The sequence below is a fragment of the Bos javanicus genome, chromosome X (genome assembly GCF_032452875.1).
Source record: "Bos javanicus breed banteng chromosome X, ARS-OSU_banteng_1.0, whole genome shotgun sequence".
In the NCBI taxonomy this organism is placed as follows: Eukaryota; Metazoa; Chordata; class Mammalia; order Artiodactyla; family Bovidae; genus Bos; species Bos javanicus.
In genome coordinates, this window is record NC_083897.1 from 4,497,150 (window position 1) to 4,517,642 (window position 20,493).

General features: G+C 41.0%; 1 protein-coding gene across 1 annotated transcript in view; it reads right to left on the reverse strand.

Annotated features, from left to right (window-relative positions):
* Nucleotides 1-18,890, reverse strand: part of LOC133242430 (rhox homeobox family member 2-like) — a 28,327-nt gene extending 9,437 nt beyond the window's left edge. Inside the window, exons 1-2 of the mRNA XM_061408588.1 lie at nt 18,550-18,890; nt 17,995-18,385 (exon numbers count right to left, since the gene is read on the reverse strand). Coding sequence (XP_061264572.1) covers nt 17,995-18,385; nt 18,550-18,655 — 497 coding nt within the window. The 5' untranslated portion in view covers nt 18,656-18,890. The remainder of the gene's footprint in view (nt 1-17,994; nt 18,386-18,549) is intronic.
* Between the last annotated feature and the right edge of the window lie 1,603 nt (nt 18,891-20,493).

Here is a 20,493-nt window from a genome sequence, read left to right on the forward strand (position 1 = left end):
CAGTGTTCCTCCCTCCCCAAAGCACGACTGAACAAGCGAGCCTAAAAAAAAGTGACCACCACTGCACCCCTTGTATCAGGGCGGAAATTAGACACTGAAGAGACCAGCAAACAGAAGAAGCTAACATAAACAGAGGGAACCACTTTGGAAGTGGCAGGTGCAATAGATTAAAATCCTGTAGTTAGCACCGATACATAGGAAGGGGCCTATCCATAGACAGTGAGAAGTACAAGCCAGACCAAGAAACTATCTGAAAATGAACTGACCCCACACTGTCCACAACAGCTCCAGGGAAAGTCTTAGATATATTTTTACTTTTATCATTTTTAAATTAAAAAAATTTTTTTGTTTCATTTTATTTTAATTTTATTATTTTACTTTTTTTGTTATTTTTAAGTCCCCATTACTCGTTTAATTTTCATTTTTATAACCTACTATTACCTTAGGGGAAAAAAAAAAGAAAGGCCCTATTTTTAAAGCAAACTTCATATATATATATTATAATTTCTGTGACTTTGTGTTTTGCTTTTGTTTTGTTTCATTTTTGTTTTTGTTTTTTTTTAATATTGTATTTTTGAGAATATAACCACTAATCAAAATTTTTAATCTTTGCTTTTTGGTATTTGTTATCAACTTTGTAACTTTAAGAACCCAATCTTCAGTACCCATTTTTACTTGGGAGCGAAATCACTGGCCTGACTGCTCTCTCCCCCTTTGGACTCTCCTTTTTCTCCACCAGGTCGCCTCTATCTCCCCCCTCCCCCTTTCCTTCTCTACCCAACTAGGTGAATCTCTTTGTGTGTTCTGGGCTGTGGAGAACACTTAGGGAACTGATTACTGGCTGGATCTGTCTCTCTCCTTTTAATTCCCCCTTTTATCATCCTGGCCACCTCTGTCTCCTTCCCCCCTCTTCTCTTCTCTGTGTAACTCCATGAACATCTCTGAGGGGTCCAGACTGTGGACAGCACATAGGGAACTGATTACTGGCTAGCTTGCTCTCTCCCCTTTTGATTCCCCCTCTTCTCCTCCTGGTCACTTCTATCTCCCTCCTCCCTCTTCTCTTCTCCATGTAACTCTGTGTAACTCTCCAGGTGTCCCTCACTGTGGAGAAACGTTTCATCATTAACTTAGATGTTTTATCATCAGTGCTCTATAGATGGAGAAGTCTTGAGGCTACTGTAAGAATAATACTGAAAACCAGAGGCAGGAGGCTTAAGTCCAAATCCTGAGAACACCAGAAAACTCCTGAATCCAGGGAACATTAATCAATAGGAGCTTATCAAACGCCTCCACACCTACACTGAAACCAAGCACCACCCAAGGGCAGACAAGTTCCAGAGCAAGACATACCATGCAAATTCTCCAGCAACACAGGAACATAACCCTGAGCCTCAATATACAGGCTGCCCAAAGTCACACCAAACCCACTGACATCTCAAAACTCATTACTGGACACTTCACTGCACTCCAGAGAGAAGAAATCCAGCTCGACCCATCAGAACACTGACATATGCTTTCCTAACCAGGAAACCTTGACAAGCCATGCGTCCAGCCCCACCCACAGTCAGGAACCTCCACAATAAAGAGGAACCACCAACTGCCACAAAAGCCACCCCAAACACAGCAATATAAACAAGATGAAAAGACAGAGAAATACCCAGCAGGTAAAGGAACAGGATAAATGCCCACCAAATCAAACAAAAGAGGAAGAGATAGGGAATCTACCTGATGAAGAATTCCAAATAATGATAGCAAAAATGATCCAAAATATTGAAAACAAATTGGAGTTACAGATAAATAGCCTGGAGACAAGGATTGAGAAGATGCAAGAAAGGTTTAACAAGGACCTAGAAGAAATAAAAAAGAGTCAATATATAATGAATAATGCAATAAATTAGATCAAAACACTCTGGAGGGAACCAACAGTAGAATAACAGAGGCAGAAAATACAATAAGTGAGGTAGAAGATACAATGGTAGAAATAAATGAATCAGAGGAAAAAAGAAAAACGAATTAAAAGAAATGAAGACAACCTCAGAGACCTCTGGGACAATGTTAAACGCCCCAATATTCGAGTCATAGGAGTCACAGAAGAAGAAGACAAAAAGAAAGACCATGAGAAAATACTTGAGGAGATAATAGCTGAAAACTTCCCTAAAATGGGGACGGAAATAATCACTCAAGTCCAAGAAACCCAGAGAGTCCCAAACAGGATAAACCCAAGGCAAAACACCCCAAGACACATATTAATCAAATTAACAAAGATCAAACACAAAGAACAAATATTAAAAGCAGCAAGGGAACAACAACAAATAACACACAAGGGGATCCCCATAAGGATAACAGCTGATCGTTCAATAGAAACTCTTCAGGCAGGAGGGAATGGCAGGGAATACTTAAAGTGATGAAAGAAAATAACCTACAGCCCACATCACTGTACCCAGCAAGGATCTCATTCAAATATGAAGGAGAAATCAAAAGCTTTACAGACATGCAAAAGCTGAGAGAATTCAGCACCACCAAACCAGCTCTCCAACAAATGCTAAAGGATCTTCTCTAGGCAGGAAACACAAAAAGGGTGTATAAACTTGAACCCAAAACAATAAAGTAAATGGCAATGGGATCATATTTATCAGTAATTACCTTAAATGTAAATGGGTTGAATGCCCCAACCAAAAGACAAAGACTGGCTTAATGGATACAAAAACAAGACCCCTATATATGTTGTCTACAAGAGACCCACTTCAAGACAAGGGACACATACAGACTGAAAGTGAAGGGTTGGAAAAAGATATTCTGTGCAAATAGAGACCAAAAGAAAGCAGGAGGAGCAATACTCATATCAGATAAAATAGACTTTAAAACAAAGGCTGTGTAAAGAGACAAAGAAAGACACTGCATAATGATCAAAGGATCAATTGAAGAAGACATAACAATCATAAATATATATGCACCCAGCATAAGAGCCGGAGAAGGCAATGGCACCACATTCCAGTACTCTTGCCTGGAAAATCCCATGGACGGAGGAGCCTGGTACACTGGGGTCCATGAGGTCGCTAAGAGTTGGACACGACTGAGAAACTTCACTTTCACTTTTCACTTTCATGCATTGGAGAAGGAAATGGCAACCCACTCCAGTGTTCTTGCCTGGAGAATCCCAGGAACAGAGGAGCCTGGTAGGAGGCCATCTATGGGGTCGCACAGAGTCGGACATGACTGAAGCGACTTAGCAGCAGCAGCAGCAGCAGCAGCAACATAGAAGCACCACAATATGTAAGACAAATGCTAACAAGTATGAAAGGGGAAATTAACAATAACACAATAATAGTGGGAGACTTTAATACCCCACTCACACCTATGGATAGATGAACTAAATAGAAAATTAACAAAGAAACACAAACTTTAAATGATACAATAGATAGTTAGACCTAATTGATATCTATAGGACATTTCATCCCAAAACAATGAATTTCACCTTTTTCTCAAGTACACACGGAACTTTCTCCAGGATAGACCACATCTTGGGCCATAAATCTAGCCTTGGTAAATTAAAAAAAAAATTGAAATCATTCCACGCATCTTTTCTGACCACAATGCAGTAAGATTAGATCTCAATTACAGGAGAAAAAACTATTAAAAATCCCAACATATGGAGGCTGAACAACATGCTGCTGATCAACTAAAAAATCACAGAAGAAATCAAAAAAGAAATCAAAATATGCATAGAAACAAATGAAAATGAAAACACAACAACCCAAAACCTACAGGACACTGTAAAAGCAGTACTAAGGGGATGGTTCATAGCAATACAGGCTTACCTCAAGAAACAAGAAAAAAGTCAAATAAATAACCTAACTCTACACCTAAAGCAACTTGAAAAGAAAGAAATTATGAAACCCAGGGTTAGGAGAAGGAAAGAAATCTTAAAAATTAGGGCAGAAATTAATGCAAAAGAAACAAAAGACACCATAGCAAAAATCAACAAAACCAAAAGGTGGTTCTTTGAGAGGATAAATAAAATTGACAAACCATTAGCCAGACTCATCAAGAAACAAAGGGAGAAAAATCAAATCAACAAAATTAGAAATGAAAATGGAGAGATCACAACAGACAACACAGAAATACAAAGGATCATAAGAGACTATTATCAGCAACTATATGCCAATAAAATGGACAACTTGGAAGAAATGGACAAATTCTTAGAAAAGTACAACTTTCCAAAACTGAACCAGGAAGAAACAGAAAATCTTAACAGACCCATCACAAGCACAGAAATTGAAACTGTAACAAGATATCTTCCAACAAACAAACCCCAAGACCAGCCGGCTTCACAGCTGAATTCTATGAAAATTTAAAGAAGAACTAACACCTATCCTACTCAAACTCTTCCAGAAAATTGCAGAGGAAGGTAAACTTCCAAACTCATTCTATGAGGCCACCATCACCCTAATACCAAAACCTGACAAAGATGCAACAAAAAAAGAAAACTACAGGACAATATCACTGATGAACGTAGATGCAAAAATCCTTAACAAAATTCTAGCAAATAGAATCCAACAACATATTAAAAAGATTATACATCATGACTAAGTGGGCTTTATCCCAGGGATGCAAGGATTCTTCAATATCCACAAATCAGTCAATGTAATACACCACATTAACATGTTGAAAAATAAAAACCATATGATTATCTCAATAGATGCAGAGAAAGCCTTTGACAAAATTCAACATCCATTCATGATAAAAACCCTCCAGAAAGCAGCAATAGAAGGAACATACCTCAACATAATAAAAGCTATATATGACAAACCCACAGCAAACATTATCCTCAATGGTGAAACATTGAAAGGATTTCCCCTAAAGTCAGGAACAAGACAAGGGTGCCCACTCTCACCACTACTATTCAACAGTTTTGGAAGTTTTGGCCTCAGCAATCAGAGCAGAAAAAGAAATAAAATGAATCCAGATTAGAAAAGAAGAAGTAAAACTCTCACTGTTTGCAGATTATATGATCCTCTACATAGAAAACCCTAAAGACTCCACCAGAAAATTACTAGAGCTAATCAATGAATATAGTAAAGTTGCAGGATATAAAATTAACACACAGAAATCCCTTGCATTCCTATAGACTAACAATGATAAAACAGAAATTAAGGAAACAATTCCATTCACCATTTCAATGAAAAGAATAAAATACTTAGGAATATATCTACCTAAAGAAACAAAAGACCCATACATAGAAAGCTATAAAACACTGGTGAAAGAAATCAAAGAGGACACTAATAGATGGAGAAATATACCGAGTGCTTGGATTGGAAGAATCAATATAGTGAAAATGAGTATACTACCCAAAGCAATCTATAGATTCAGTGCAATCCCTATCAAGCTACCAATGATATTTTTCAGAGAACTAGAACAAATAATTTCACAATTTGTATGGAAATACAAAAAACTTTTAATAGCCAAAGAAATCTTGAGAAAGAAGGACAGAACTGAAGGAATGAACCTGCCTGACTTCAGGCTCTACTATGAAGCCACAGTCATCAAGACAGTATGGTACTGGTACAAAGACAGAAATATAGATTCATGGAAAAAAATAGAAAGCCCAGAGATAAATCCACGCACCTATGAACATCTTATCTTGACAAAGGAAGAAAGAATATACAATGGAGAAAAGATAATCTCTTTAACAAGTGGTGCTGGGAAAACTGGTCAACCACATGTAAAAGAATGAAACTAGAACACTTTCTAACACCATACACAAAAATAAACTCAAAATGGATTAAAGATCTAAATGTAAGACCAGAAACTATAAAACTCCTAGAGGAAAACATAGGCAAAACACTCTCTGACATAAATCACAGCAGGATCCTCTATGACCCACTTTTCAGAATATGGGAAATAAAAGCAAAAATAAACAAATGGGACCTAATTAAAATTAAAAGCTTCTGCACAACAAAGGAAACTCGAAGCAAGGTGAAAAGACAGCCTTCAGAATGGGAGAAAATAATAGCAAACAAAGCAACGGACAAAGAACTAATCTCAAAAATATACAAACAACTCCTGCAGCACATTTCCAGAAAAATAAAAGACCCAATCAAAAAGTGGGCCAAATAACTAAACAGACATTTCTCCAAAGAAGACATACAGATGGCTAACAAACACATGAAAAGATGCTCAACATCACTCATTATCAGAGAAATGCAAATCAAAACCACAATGAGGTACCATTTCATGCCAGTCAGAATGGCTGCTATCCAAAAGTCTACAATCAATAAATGCTGGAGACGGTGTGGAGAAAAGGGAACCCTCTTTCACTGTTGGTGAGAATGCAAACTACTACAGCCACTAGGGATAACAGTGTGGAGATTCCTTAAAAAACTGAAAATAGAACTGCCACATGACCCAGCAAACCCACTGCTGGGCATACACACTGAGGAAACCAGAATCAAAGAGACACGTGAACCCCAATGTTCATCACAGCATTATTTATAATAGCCAGGACATGGAAGCAACCTAGATGTCCATCAGCAGATGAATGGATAAGAAAGCTTATCCATATACAAAATGGAATATTATTCCGTCATTAAAAAGAATACATTTGAATCAGTTCTATGAGGTGGATGACTGGAGCCTATTATACAGAGTGAAGTAAGCCAGAAAGAAAAACACAAATACAGTATCAGTTCAGTTCAGTTCAGCAACTCAGTCGTGTCCGACTCTGCAACCCCATGAACTGCAGCACGCCAGGCCTCCCTGTCCATCATGAACTCCCGGAGTTCACTCAAACTCATGTCCATCAAGTTGGTGATGCCATCCAGCCATCTCATCCTCTGTCGTCCCCTTCTCCTCCTCCCCCAATCCCTCCCAGCATCAGAGTCTTTTCCAATGACTCAACTCTTCTCAGGAGGTGGCTAAACTACTGGAGTTTCAGCTTTAGCATCATTCCTTCCAAAGAACACCCAGGACTGATCTCCTTTAGAATGGACTGGTTGGATCTCCTTGCAGTCCAAGGGACTCTCAAGAGTCTTCTCCAACACCACAGTTCAAAAGCATCAATTCTTTGGCGCTCAGCTTTCTTCACAGTCCAACTCTCACATCCATACATGACCACAGGAAAAACCATAGCCTTGACTAGATGGACCTTTGTTGGCAAAGTAATGTCTCTGCTTTTGAATATGCTATCTAGGTTGGTCATAACTTTCCTTCCAAGGAGTAAGCGTCTTTTAATTTCATGGCTGCAATCACCATGTGTAGTGATTTTGGAGCCCAAAAAAATAAAGTCTGACACTGTATCCACTGTTTCCCCATCTATTTCCCATGAAGTGGTGGGACCAGATGCCATGATCTTTGTTTTCTGAATGTTGAGCTTTAAGCCAACTTTTTCACTCTCCTCTTTCACTTTCATCAAGAGGCTCTTTAGTTCCTCTTCACTTTCTGCCATAAGGGTGGTATCATCTGCGTATCTGAGGTTATTGATATTTCTCCTGGCAATCTTGATTCCAGCTTGTGCTTCTTCCAGCCCAGCATTTCTCATGATGTACTCTGCATATAAGTTAAATAAACACAGTGACAATATACAGCCTTGACGTACTCCTTTTCCTATTTGGAACCAGTCTGTTGTTGCATGTTCAGTTCTAACTGTTGCTTCCTGACCTGCATATAAGTTTCTCAAGAGGCAGGTCAGGTGCAGTATACTAACACATATATATGGAATTTAGAAAGAAGGTAACGATAACCCTGTATGCAAGACAGCAAGAGACACAGATGTATTGAACAGTCTTTTGGACTCTGTGGGAGAGGCCGAGGGTGGTATGATACGAGATATGAGAATGGCATTGAAACATGTAAAATATCGTATGTGAAACAAATCTTCAGGCCAGGTTTGATGCATGATACAGGGTGCTCGGGGCTGTTGCACTGGGATGACCCAGAGGGATGAGATGGGGAGGGAGGTGTGAGGGAGGTTCAGGATGGGGAACACATGTACACTCACAGAGGATTCAATTCAATGTATGGCAAAAACCAATACAATATTGTAAAGAAAAATAAATAAATTAATTAAAAAAAACATGTCATGGGGATGTAATATACAGCACAGGTATTGTAGTTAATATTATTGTATTACCTTGTATGGTGGCACAGGATAACTAAACTTATTGTTGTAATCCCTGCACAATGTATACAAATGATGCATCATGAGTTGTACACCTAAAACCAGTATAATATTATACAACTATACATCAATAACATTACAAATAAAAATAACAAAATTTTAAAAAGAAAATTAGAGATACCGAGGGAACGTTTCATGCAAAGATGGGCACAATAAAGGACAGAGATGGTAATGACCTAATAGAAGCAGAAGATATTAAGAAGAGGTGGCAAGAATACACGGAAGAACTAAACAAAAACGTTCTTCATGACCCAGATGAAGATGATGGTGTGATCACTCACCTCGAGCCAGGCATCCTGGAATGTGAAGTCAAGTGGGACTTAGGAAGCATCACTACAAACAAAGCTAGTGGAGGTGATGGAATTCCAGTTGAGCTATTTCAAATCCTGAAATATGATGCTGTGAAAGTGCTGCACTTATATGCCAGCAAATTTGGAAAACTCAGCAGTGGCCACAGGACTGGAAAAGGTCAGTTTTCATTCCAATCCCAAAGAAAAGCAATGCCAAAGAATGCTCAAACTACCGCACAATTGCTCTCATCTCACACGCTAGCAAAGTAATGCTCAAAATTCTCCAAGCCAGCCTTCAACAGTGCGTGAACCATGAACTTTCAACCAGAGATCAAATAGCCAATATCCATTGGATCATCAAAAAAGCAAGGGAGTTCCAGATAAACATCTATTTCTGCTTTAATGACTATGCCAAAGCCTTTGACTGTGTGGATCACAATAACTGTGGAAGATTGTTAAAGAGATGGGAATACCAGACCACCTGATCTGCTTCCTGGGAAATCTGTATGCAGATCAGGAAGCAACAGTTAGAACTGGACACGGAACAACAGACTGGTTTCAAATCGGGAAAGGAGTTTGTCAATGCTATATATTGTCACCCTGCTTATTTAACTTATACGCAGAGTACATCATGAGAAACATCGGGCTGGATGAAGCACAAGCTGGAATCAAGATTGCCAGGAGAAATATCAATAACCTCAGATATGCAGATGACACCACCCTTATGGCAGAAAGTGAAGAAGAAATAAAGAGCCTCTTGATGAAAGTGAAACAGGAGAGTGAAAAAGTTGGCTTAAAGCTCAACATTCAGAAAACTAAGATCATGGCATCTGGTCCCATCACTTCATGGCAAATAGATGGGGAAACAGTGGAGACGGTGGCAGACTTTATTTTGGGGGGGTCCAAAATCACTGCAGATGGCGATTGCAGCCATGAAATTAAAAGGCGCTTGTTCCTTGGAAGAAAAGTTATGACCAATCTAAACAGCATATTCAAAAGCAGAGACATTACTTTGCCAACAAAGGGTTGTCTAGTCAAAACTCTGGTTTTTCCAGTAGTCATGTAAGGACCTGAGAGTTGGATTATAAAAGCTGAGTGCAGAAGAATCAATGCTTTTGAACTGTGGTGTTGGAGAAGACTCTTGAGAGTCCCTTGGACTACAAGGAGATCCAAGCAGTCCATCCTAAAGGAAATCAGTCCTGAATATTCATTGGAAGGACTGATGCTGAAGCTGAAACTCCAATACTTTGGCCACCTGATGGGAAGAACTGACTCATTGGAAAAGACCCTGATGCTCAGAAAGATTGAAGGCAGGAGGTGACGGGAATGAAAGAGGATGAAATGGTTGGATGGCATCACCAACTCAATGGACATTAGTTTGAGTAAACTCCGGGAGTTGGCAATGGACAGGGAGGCCTGGCGTACTGCAGTCCATGGGATTGCAAAGTATCAAACACGACTGAGCAACTGAAGTGAACTGAACACATTCTCTTGTGCACGTGGAACATTCTCTACAAAACAAGTGTCAATAAATTTAAGAAAACTGAAATGGTATCAAGCATCTTTTCCAACTACAATGCTGTGAGACTAGAAATCAACTGCAAGGAAAAAAGCTTCAAAAAAACACAAGTACATGGAGGCTAGACAAAATGCTACCAAACAGTGAATGAGTCATTGAAGAAATCAAAGATGAAAAACAAACAAACAAACAAACAAACCCGGCAACAAACAAAAATGAAAACACAATAATCCAAAATCTATGGGATGTACTAAAAGCAGTTTTCAGAGGGAGGTTTGTAGTAATTCAAGCTTTCCTCAGGAAATAAGAAAAATCTCACATAAGCAACCTAACTGCACACCTAAAGGAACTAGAAAAAAGAGAACTAACAAAACCCAAAGTTAGTACAAGGGAGAAATCACAAAAATCAGAGAAGAAATAAATGAAATATATTTTAAAATATATAAAATAGCAATGCAAATAAGAGTTGATTCTTTGAAAAAGTAAATAAAATATATAAATCTTTAGCCAGACTCATCAAGAAAAAGAGGGTCCAAATCGATAAAATCAGAAATGAAAAAGAAGTTACAATCAACACCACAGAAATACAAAGGATCATAAGAGACTACTATGAACAATTAATTAGACATCAATAAAATGGATAACCTAGAAGAAATTAACAGATTTCTAGAAATGTACAGTCTACCAAGACTGAAGCAAGAAGAAATAGAAAATTTGAACAGATCAATTACTAGTAATGAAACTGAATGGGAAAATTAAAAAGGATGTATTTATTTTACAGCAGCAGGAATACAGCCAATATCTTATAATAACTTTAAATGAAGAATAATCTATAAAAATTTTCAGTCAGTATGTTGCACATCTGAAACTAATAGAATATTTGAAATCAACTACACCTCAATAAAACAGACATCACTAATCACAAGAGAAATGCAAACCAAAACTACAATGAGATATCACCTCACACATGTCAGAATGGCTATCATCAAAAAGACTACAAATAACAAATGATGGTAAGCTTGTGGAGAAAAGAGAACACTTGCACACTGTTGGTGGGAATGTAAGTTGGTGCAGCCACTGCAGAAAAGAGTATGGAGGTTTCTCAAAAACTTAAAAACTGAACTACCATAAGACCCCGAAATTTCAATCCCAGGTATATATTTAAAAAAAAGAAAAACTAATCCCAAAAGATACATGCACCCCAATGTTCATACCAGCATTATTCACAATAGCCAAGATATGGAAGGAACGTTAAGTGTCCATCAACATAGGCATGGATAAAGAAGATATGGTATATACATACAACAGAATACTACTCAACATTAAAAAGAATGAAATTTTGCCATCTGCAACAACATGGATGGACTTGGAGGGTATTATGTTCAGTGAAATAAATAAGTAGGACAGAGAAAGGCAGATAGTGTATGATGCCACTTATATGTGGAATCTAAAAATGAAAACAAACTATTGAATATAACCAAAAAAGAAGCCTCACAGATATAGACAATAACCTAGTGGTTATCCGTGAGGAGAGACAAGAGAGAGGGACAAGATAGGGGTAGTGGATTAACAAGTACAAACTACTATGTATAAAATAAATAAGCTACAAGGATACATTGTACAGCACAGGGAATACAGCCAATATTTCATAAGAACTATAGTGGAGTACAACCTTTAAAAATTGTGAATCACTATGTTGTACACCTAAAACATATAATATTGTGTATCAACTACTCCTCAATTTTTTAAAAAAGATAACTTTAAAGTCTCCACCAAAAATCTATTAGAACTAATAAATGAATTCAGTACAGTTTCAGGATTCAAGATTAATATATAGAAATGTCTTTCTTTTCTATACACTTAATAATAAGCTATCAGAGAAAGCAAGAAAACAATCCCATTTAAAATAGCATTAAAAAGAATAAAATTTGAAATAGCATTAAAAAGAATACCTAAGAATAATCTTAACCAAGGAGGTTTGGTTTCACCAAAGGAAGTGAAATAAGCTTTCATCAAGTGAAAGACCTATACTCTGAAAACTATAAAACACTGCTGAAGGAATTTAAAAATTATACAAAGAAATGGAAAGATAATCTATGTTCTTGGATTGGAAGAATTAATATCACTAAAATATCCATACAACCCAAAGCAATCTACAGATTTAATGCAAGCTCTATCAAAATACATGACAGGGAAAGAAATAAAAAAAAAAAGAGGGGCTATGTGTATATAGCTCATTCGTTTTGCTGTACTGGAGAAACCAATACAACACTGTAAAGCAATTATACTCCAATAAAAATTAATTAAAAAAAAAAAAACTAAAAGAACCTACAAAAAAGTGAAATATATGACATTGTTTACCCAACAATAAATTCACCCAAAGAATAAATAATCCTGAAATTTACGTGAAACCACAAAAGACCAAAGTAATCTTGAGGAAAAAAAAATAAAAAACAAAGCTAGAGGTTTCACACTCCCTGGCTTCAGACTATACCACAAAGCTATAGTCATCAATGCACTTCCCTGGCAGTCCAGTGGTTAAGACACCTGATACCGCCCTTTCACTACAGGGGGCTTGGGTTCGATCCCTGGTCAGAGAAGATTCTGAATGCCATCAGTTCAGTTCAGTTCTTCCAGCCCAGCGTTTCTCATGATGTACTATGCATATAGGTTAAATAAGCAGGGTGACAATATACAGCCTTGACATACTCCTTTTCCAGCCATGGGGTGTAGCAAAAAAAAAAAAAAAACACAAAAAAACTCAATATGGTACTGGCATTAAGAACAGACACATGGATCACTAGAACAGACGAGAAAGTCCAGAAATAAACCCAAGTACTTATCGTCCATCTATGACAAAGCAAGTAAGAATATACAACAGAGAAAACAGTCTCTTTAATAAGTGGTACTAGGAATACTGGACAGCTGCATGTCAAAGAAATTAGAACATTTTCTCACAGAACATTAAAAAATAAGCCCAAAATGGATTAATGACCTAAATGTAAGACTGCTAAGTCACTTCAGTTGTGTCCAACTCTGGACAACCTCATAGACGGCAGCCCACCAGGCACCCCCGTCCCTGGGATTCTCCAGGTAAGAACACTGGAGTGGGTTGCCATTTCCTTCTCCAGTGCATGAAAGTGAAAAGTGAAAGTGAAGTCGCTCAGTCATGTCCAACTCTTAGTGACCCCATGGACTGCAGCCTACTAGGCTCCTCTGTCCATGGGATCTTCCAGGCAAGAGTACTGGAGTGGGGTGCCATCGCCTTCTCCATAAGGCAATGTAAGACTAGATACTATAAAACTCCTAGAGGAAAACAGGCAGAACACTCTTTGACATGAATCACAGCAATACTTTTTGGGATCTGTCTCCTAAGACAAAAAAATAAAAGCAAAAACAAGCAAATGAGACCTAATTGAACTTAAAAGCTTTTGCACAGCAAAGGAAACCATATACAAAACAAAAGAACAACCTACTGGATCAGAGAAAATTTTTGCAAAGGATATTACTGACAAGGACTTAATATCCAATATTTATAAAAACAAGTCGGGCTTCTTTCATAGCTCAGTTGGTAAAGAATCCGCCTGCAATGCAGGCGACCCTGGTTCTACTCCTGGGTTGGGAAGATCGGCTGGAGAAGGGATAGGCTACCCACTTCAGTATTCTTGGGCTTCCCTTGTGTGGCTCAGCTGGTAAAGAATCCACCTGCAATGCAGAAGACCTGGGTTCGAGCCCTGGATTGGGAAGATCCCCTGTAGAAGGCAAAGGCTACCCACTCTAGTATTCTGGCCTGGAGAATTCCATGGACTGTATAGCCCATGGGGTCACAGAGTTGGACACGACTGAGTGACTTTCACTCCACTTCATACAACTCAGTATCAAAAAATGAAGAACCTAATGCAAAAATGGGCAGAAGACCTGAACAGACATTTTGCCAAAGAAGATACACAGATGGCCAACAGACATATGAAAAAATATGCTCAACACTGTTAATCATCAGAGAAACGCAAATCAAGACCATAATGAGATCACCTCATACCTGTCAAATGGCTATCATCAAAAGGATAACAAATGTTGGCAAGGATGTGGAGAAAAGGGAATCCTACACTGTGGGAATGTAAACTGGTGCAGCCATTATGGAAAACAGTATGGAGGTTTCTCCAAAAAACTAAAAATAGAACTATCCTACGATCCAGCAATTCCACTCTTGGGTAAATATCAAAGAAAATGAAAACAGTAATTCAAAATGATATTTGCACCTCAATGTTCACAGCAGCATTATTTACAACAGCCAAAATATGAAAGCAACCTAAGTGCCCAGTAACAGATACATGGATAAAGAAGATGTGGTATATATATACAATGGAATACTTCTCAGTCATACAAATGAATGAAATTATGCTATTTGTAACAATGTGGATGGACCTAGAGAGTATTATGTTTAGTGAAATAAGTCAGACACAGAAAGACACTGTATGATTTCACTTACATGTGGAATCTAATAAATGAAACAAATGAACAAATGTAACTAAACAGAGACAAAATTATACACACAGAGAAAAAAAAAAACAGGTGGTTGTCTGAAAGGAGGGGTGGGGGGAGGAGAGAAATAGGTGAAGGAGATTAAGAGGTAAAAACTTCCAGTTGAAAAATAAATGAATAACTGGTATGAAATGTACAGTGTGGGGAATATAGTCAATAATTATAGAATATATTTTATGGTGACAGACTCATGGTGACCATTTTTACATGTATAGAGATAATGAATCACTATGTTGTACAACATCAGGAAGTTCACGGTTCATGTATTGCTGAAGCCTGGCTTGGAGAATTTTGAGCATTACTTTACTAGCGTGTGAGATGAGTGCAATTGTGCAGTAGTTTGGGCATTCTTTGGCATTCCCTTTCTTTGGGATTGGAATGAAAACTGACCTTTTCCAGTCCTGTGGCCACTGCTGAGTTTTCCAAATTTGCTGTCATATTGAGTGCAGCACTTTCACAGCATCATCTTTCAGGATTTGGAATAGCCAATTGCACTCATCTCACACGCTAGTAAAGTAATGCTCAAAATTCTCCAAGCCAGGCTTCAGCAATATGTGAACCGTGAAATTCTTGATGTTCAAGCTGGTTTTAGAAAAGGCAGAGGAACCAGAGATCAAATTGCCAACATCCGCTGGATCGTGTAAAAAGCAAGAGAGTTCAAAAAAAACATCTATTTCTGCTTTATTGACTATGCCAAAGCCATTGACTGTGTGGATCACAATAAACCGTGGAAAATTCTGAAAGAGATGGGAATACCAGAACACCTGATCTGCCTCTTGAGAAATTTGTATGCAGGTCAGGAAGCAACAGTTAGAACTGGACATGGAACAACAGACTGGTTCCAAATAGGAAAAGGAGTACGTCGAGGCTGTATATTGTCACCCTGTTTATTTAACTTATATGCAGAGTACATCATGAGAAACGCTGGACTGGAAGAAACACAGCTGGAATCAAGATTGCCGAGAGAAATATCAATAACCTCAGATATGCAGATGACACCACCCTTATGGCAGAAAGTGAAGAGGAACTAAAAAGCCTCTTGATGAAAGTGAAAGTGGAGAGTGAAAAAGTTGGCTTAAAGCTCAACATTCAGAAAACGAAGATCATGACATCCGGTCCCACCACTTCATGGGAAATAGATGGGGAAACAGTGGATACAGTGTCAGACTTTATTTTTCTGGGCTCCAAAATCACGACAGATGGTGACTGCAGCCATGAAATTAAAAGACACTTACTCCTTGGAAGGAAAGTTATGACCAACCTAGATAGCATATTCAAAAGCAGAGACATTACTTTGCCAACAAAGGTCCGTCTAGTCAAGGCTATGGTTTTTCCTGTGGTCATGTATGGATGTGAGAGTTGGACTGTGAAGAAGGCTGAGCACCGAAGAATTGATGCTTTTGAACTGTGGTGTTGGAGAAGACTCTTGAGACTCCCTTGGACTGCAAGGAGATCCAACCAGTCCATTCAGAAGGAGATCAGCCCTGGGATTTCTTTGGAAGGAATGATGCTAAAGCTCAAACTCCAGTACTTTGGCCACCTGATGTGAAGAGTTGACTCATTGGAAAAGACTCTGACGCTGGGAGGGATTGGGGGCAGGAGGAGAAGGGGACGACAGAGGATGAGATGGCTGGATGGCATCACTGACTTGTTGGATGTGAGTCTGAGTGAACTCTGGGAGTTGGTGATGGACAGGGAGGCCTGGCGTGCTGCGATTCATGGGGTCGCAAAGAGTCGGACACGACTGAGCGACTGATCTGATCTGATCTGATGTTGTAGAACAGGAACTAACATATTGTTGTAGGTCAATTATACTTCAAAAGGAAACAAACTAAAAAAAGAGAGATTAGATTGGTGGTTACCGGAGGGAGTCAGGTGGGGGAACTGGGTGAAGGCAGTCAAAAGGTATAAATGAGATATAGGCAGTTCTAGACACCCAAATCAAGGGGCATCTTGAGTTTGACACTTGAGAAAGGGAGAAATTGGGCTGATTCTTAGAATTATCACACAGCAAAAGCCAACCGAACTTGGAGTAATCAAACTGAACAGAAAATACTGAGCCAAAGTTGATGCTATTTACCATCCCTTCTCATTAAATCATCTACCACCATGGAGGTTTCCATGATATGGTTTGCCTACAGCCTCTCCAATCAGTCCTTCTCTGTCTCTTGCAAACTTCTGTCACTCTTTCAATATTGCCTAGCTCAGTGAGTATACCACCCGCCATTCAGTTGGGCAAATCAGAAATTCAGATCTTTTTCTTAATCATTTCCTTTTACTCCTATGTCCAAACTACCATGAATTGCCATCAATTTTACCTTATAAATACCTCTTTAATCTCTTCACTTCTATTACCACTACCTGGACCAACACACCATCACCTCTGGCCTTGCCTATTGAACAGCCACATCCCTGCTGTGTGGATCTTGGGCAAGTCTCTTCACGTCTCTGGGCTTCAGTTTTTTAACAGGTGAAGCGGGGATAAAAAACAGTAGCTACCACATTCACATAGGGTTGTGAAGATTCGATGACAATCTGTAGAAAACCCTTTAGGGCAAGTGCATAACACAGTAAGTGCAATGTAAATGATAGCTTTTAAAATTTTACCTGCATTCACAGACACTCAGCAATCCATTCATTCTCCACCCTGTAGCTTGCTTTAGGTACAATTCTACCTCAGGCACAAACTTTAAGGATAACTAAAAATTCAGTAATTAAGATAAAGGATCTTTTAATGCAGTATTCCCTGGTGGCTCAGAGGGTAAAGCGTCTGCCTGCAATGCAGGAGACCTGGGGTCGATCCCTGGGTCAGGAAGATCCCCTGGAGAAGGAAATGGCAACCCACTCCAGTACTCTTGCCTGGAAAATCCCATGGACAGAGAAGCCTGGTAGACTACAGTCCATGGGATCGCAAAGAGTCGGACACGACTGAGCGACTTCACTTTCACTTTTCTTTCAGTGTAGTATTTGGGCTTCCCTGGTGGCTCAGCTGGTGAAGCATCCTCTTGCAATGCGGGAGACGTGGGTTCGATCCCTGGGTTGGGAAGATTCCCTGGAGATTGGAACTGCTACCCACTCCAGTATTCTGGCCTAGAGAATTCCATGGACTATACAGTCCATGGGGTCCCAAAGAGTCTGACACGACTGAGTGACTTTCACTTTCACGTTCAATGTAGTCTTTACGTTAATGCAAATATAATCCATGAATAACTGATGACGAATATTTCAAATCAAAGTAGAATCCAACCGCGCACGTACTCCACCATGCCTCAGGCGACTCATTTGTTAACTGTGGGCCGACAGTTTCCCCACGTGACTTATTCAAACTCCCCACCGTAATACTGCCTCGATCCCCACCGGGCAGAGGAGCCCCCGCCCCCGCCCCAGGCCCCGGGGGGTTTTCAACTCCGGAGCTGAGGACAGGGACCCGCTCGCCTCAGCCGACGCCCCCAGAGCTGCCCGCTTACTGCATGGCCGCATCGAGATACGGAGTGCGGTGGAAAACTCCCTCCAGCTCCCGCAGCTGCTCCAGCGTGAAGGTGTGCCGGGAGACTCGGTGGCGCCTGTCTGCCGCCTTCCGAACCTCGACGGCGGCTCCCGGGCGCTGCTCCTCCCCGCCCTTCTCTCCGTCTTCGCCGCCGCCCGCGCCCGCCTCAGCCTCTACCTCAGCCTTGGCCTCGCGGCTTTCCCCATCCGGGGGGCCCGCATCTCCCGCGCCCACATCGCCGCCTTCCTTTTCTTCTCCTTCTTCATATCCCGCCTCTTTCCCCTCCGCGGCTGCTCCCTGCTCAGGTTCGGACTGAGCCTTCGGCTCCTCTCCCCTCTCTCCAGGAAGCGAGACCTTCGCGGGCTCGGCCTCTGCAAGACAAGAAACCCAAAGCCAAAGATCAGGCCGTCGAGCGAGCCCGCTGAGGAAGAGGCAGGAACCCGCCGCGTCTGAGGAGGAATCCTCCCGCTCGCCCCTCCCTAGGGAAATTCGTTTCCAGGAACCCTGTGAACCGAGCGCCCAGCCTGCCACTGACCGTGAGCTTCTTCCCGATTCTCCTTGACCCCCAGCCTGAGGAAGCCCGCGACGGCCGCGTCGGTGTTGGCATCGGCATTGTGGCCACGCTGCGGCTGAGGCTTCATGTTCCGACCGCTGTCGAGGAGGCTGTGCCTGCAGCGGAGGCTGTCCTGGATCTCCCGAGACCCCGGCTCTGGACTCAGGGCTAGAAGCGGCGGCCCGCGATGTGGCACCGTTAGGGCTACTCTGGCGTCGGGTCAGGACTAGAGTCCGGATACACGCTCCCTGGGGGTTTATCATCGGTTGCTGGGGGTTGGGTCAGCTGAGGTGTGCATGCGGCAGGAGCTGGGCTGTCCTGGGGGCCGGGGCGGGGTGGGCAGGAGGTGCGGGGGCGGGGGAGACTCCAGGTGCGCACCACGGGGGGCGCTGGTAGGGAGCGTGAGTGAGAGCAGAACTCAGGCAAACTTAGTTGCAACTTAGCTGACCAAGGACTGCGCACTTGGTCTGGCGTCTTCCCAGACCAAGGGCCTGTGCCTGATTTGTGGACGGGAAAAGCAGGCCCTCACCCTAGCTCCGTAGACCTTGGAGAAACGTTTGGGGACTATCTCCTGGCTCAGCCCGCCATATCCAGCAGCCAGTACTAAGTAAGGAGAAGCAATCAAACTAATACGTTCACCCCTTGGTGTCGCCGGGGATTGGTTCCAGGACCCTCAGGGGATACAAAAATCTGCGAATGCTCAAGTTCCAAAGCGGGCCCTCCGCATCTGCGGATGTGAAACCCACAGATATGGAGGGCCATCTGTTTGTTTACAGGAAAATAAACCCCGTGTATAATTGGACCAGCTAGGCCTTTGCTTGCTCTGAGTTTTTGCAGTGAGGCTGAAGTCCGAGTCTGCCATACAAAACAAAACCCAGCCCACCCCCTTAAGAAAGGCCGTTAGCCTATTTTAGTAACGAATCCACATCAAATTGCAAGTGTAGAAACTTGCACAGTGTTTAGAACACTCAAGAATGCTTATGGGGTACAGAGAGAGCCCCTTCCTTTTGTTTTTGCCTTTGTTGCAACTATGTATTGAGCTACATCTTTATAAACAGTTCCTATTCCTTCTGGCTGTAAATGCTCTATAGAGGTATACATGTCTCCTGTGGTGAACCCCTGTGGACATGGCTGAATTACCTGGTTTCTTGTAGCTGCCCCCCACCCCCTTATCTCCCCTCATCATGTTTTCTAGAAACCTTCCTGAGCCCTTGCTGAAGAATAAATACATTTTATTTATTGTCAAATAAGAGAGAGCCAGGCCAGATTGCAGGCTCTATGATTTTTCCTTGAAGAAGTGTTTTATGGATGCCCCAAGACTTGTTGCCTGGAGAATCCCAGGGACGGTGGAGCCTGATTGGGTGCCGTCTATGGGGTCGGACAGAGTCGGACACGACTGAAACGACTTAGCAGCAAATGTATCATGGGACCGGGTCATCTCACCTACAGTGCCTAAGGCATAATGCCTTCTGCTTCAAGTTTCTGGAGAGTGGGTAAGAAATTAACTAAAAAAGGGTTTGGTGACCAATTCTTTTTCAAAAAGATGGTAAGAGATGGCAGTCTGATACCTCTTCCTGATTTTAACCAAGACGTTTCCTCCTCATGTTGGCCCTGATTGAGTTCATCAGGCCTCTGCTTCGCTTGGCTTGATAGCCTATGCACAATTTTGGCTTAATATTAGTTATCTCATGAGAGACCTATTAGAGTTTTCATCATGATTTGCATTAGACTGCCTGAGAATTCTATGACAGCTCAGGAAGTGTGTCCCTTCACAGCTCAGATTTCCACAGTGAATGTGTGTTTTCCCAACTGTAGTAACCCATGTGACCCTTGACAAACGTTGCCTTACTTTGGCATCAGGCCATGGTAGTGTTTTTCTTTAAATTTTACTTAACTTCACACTTTTAAAACCTTAAATACTGAATG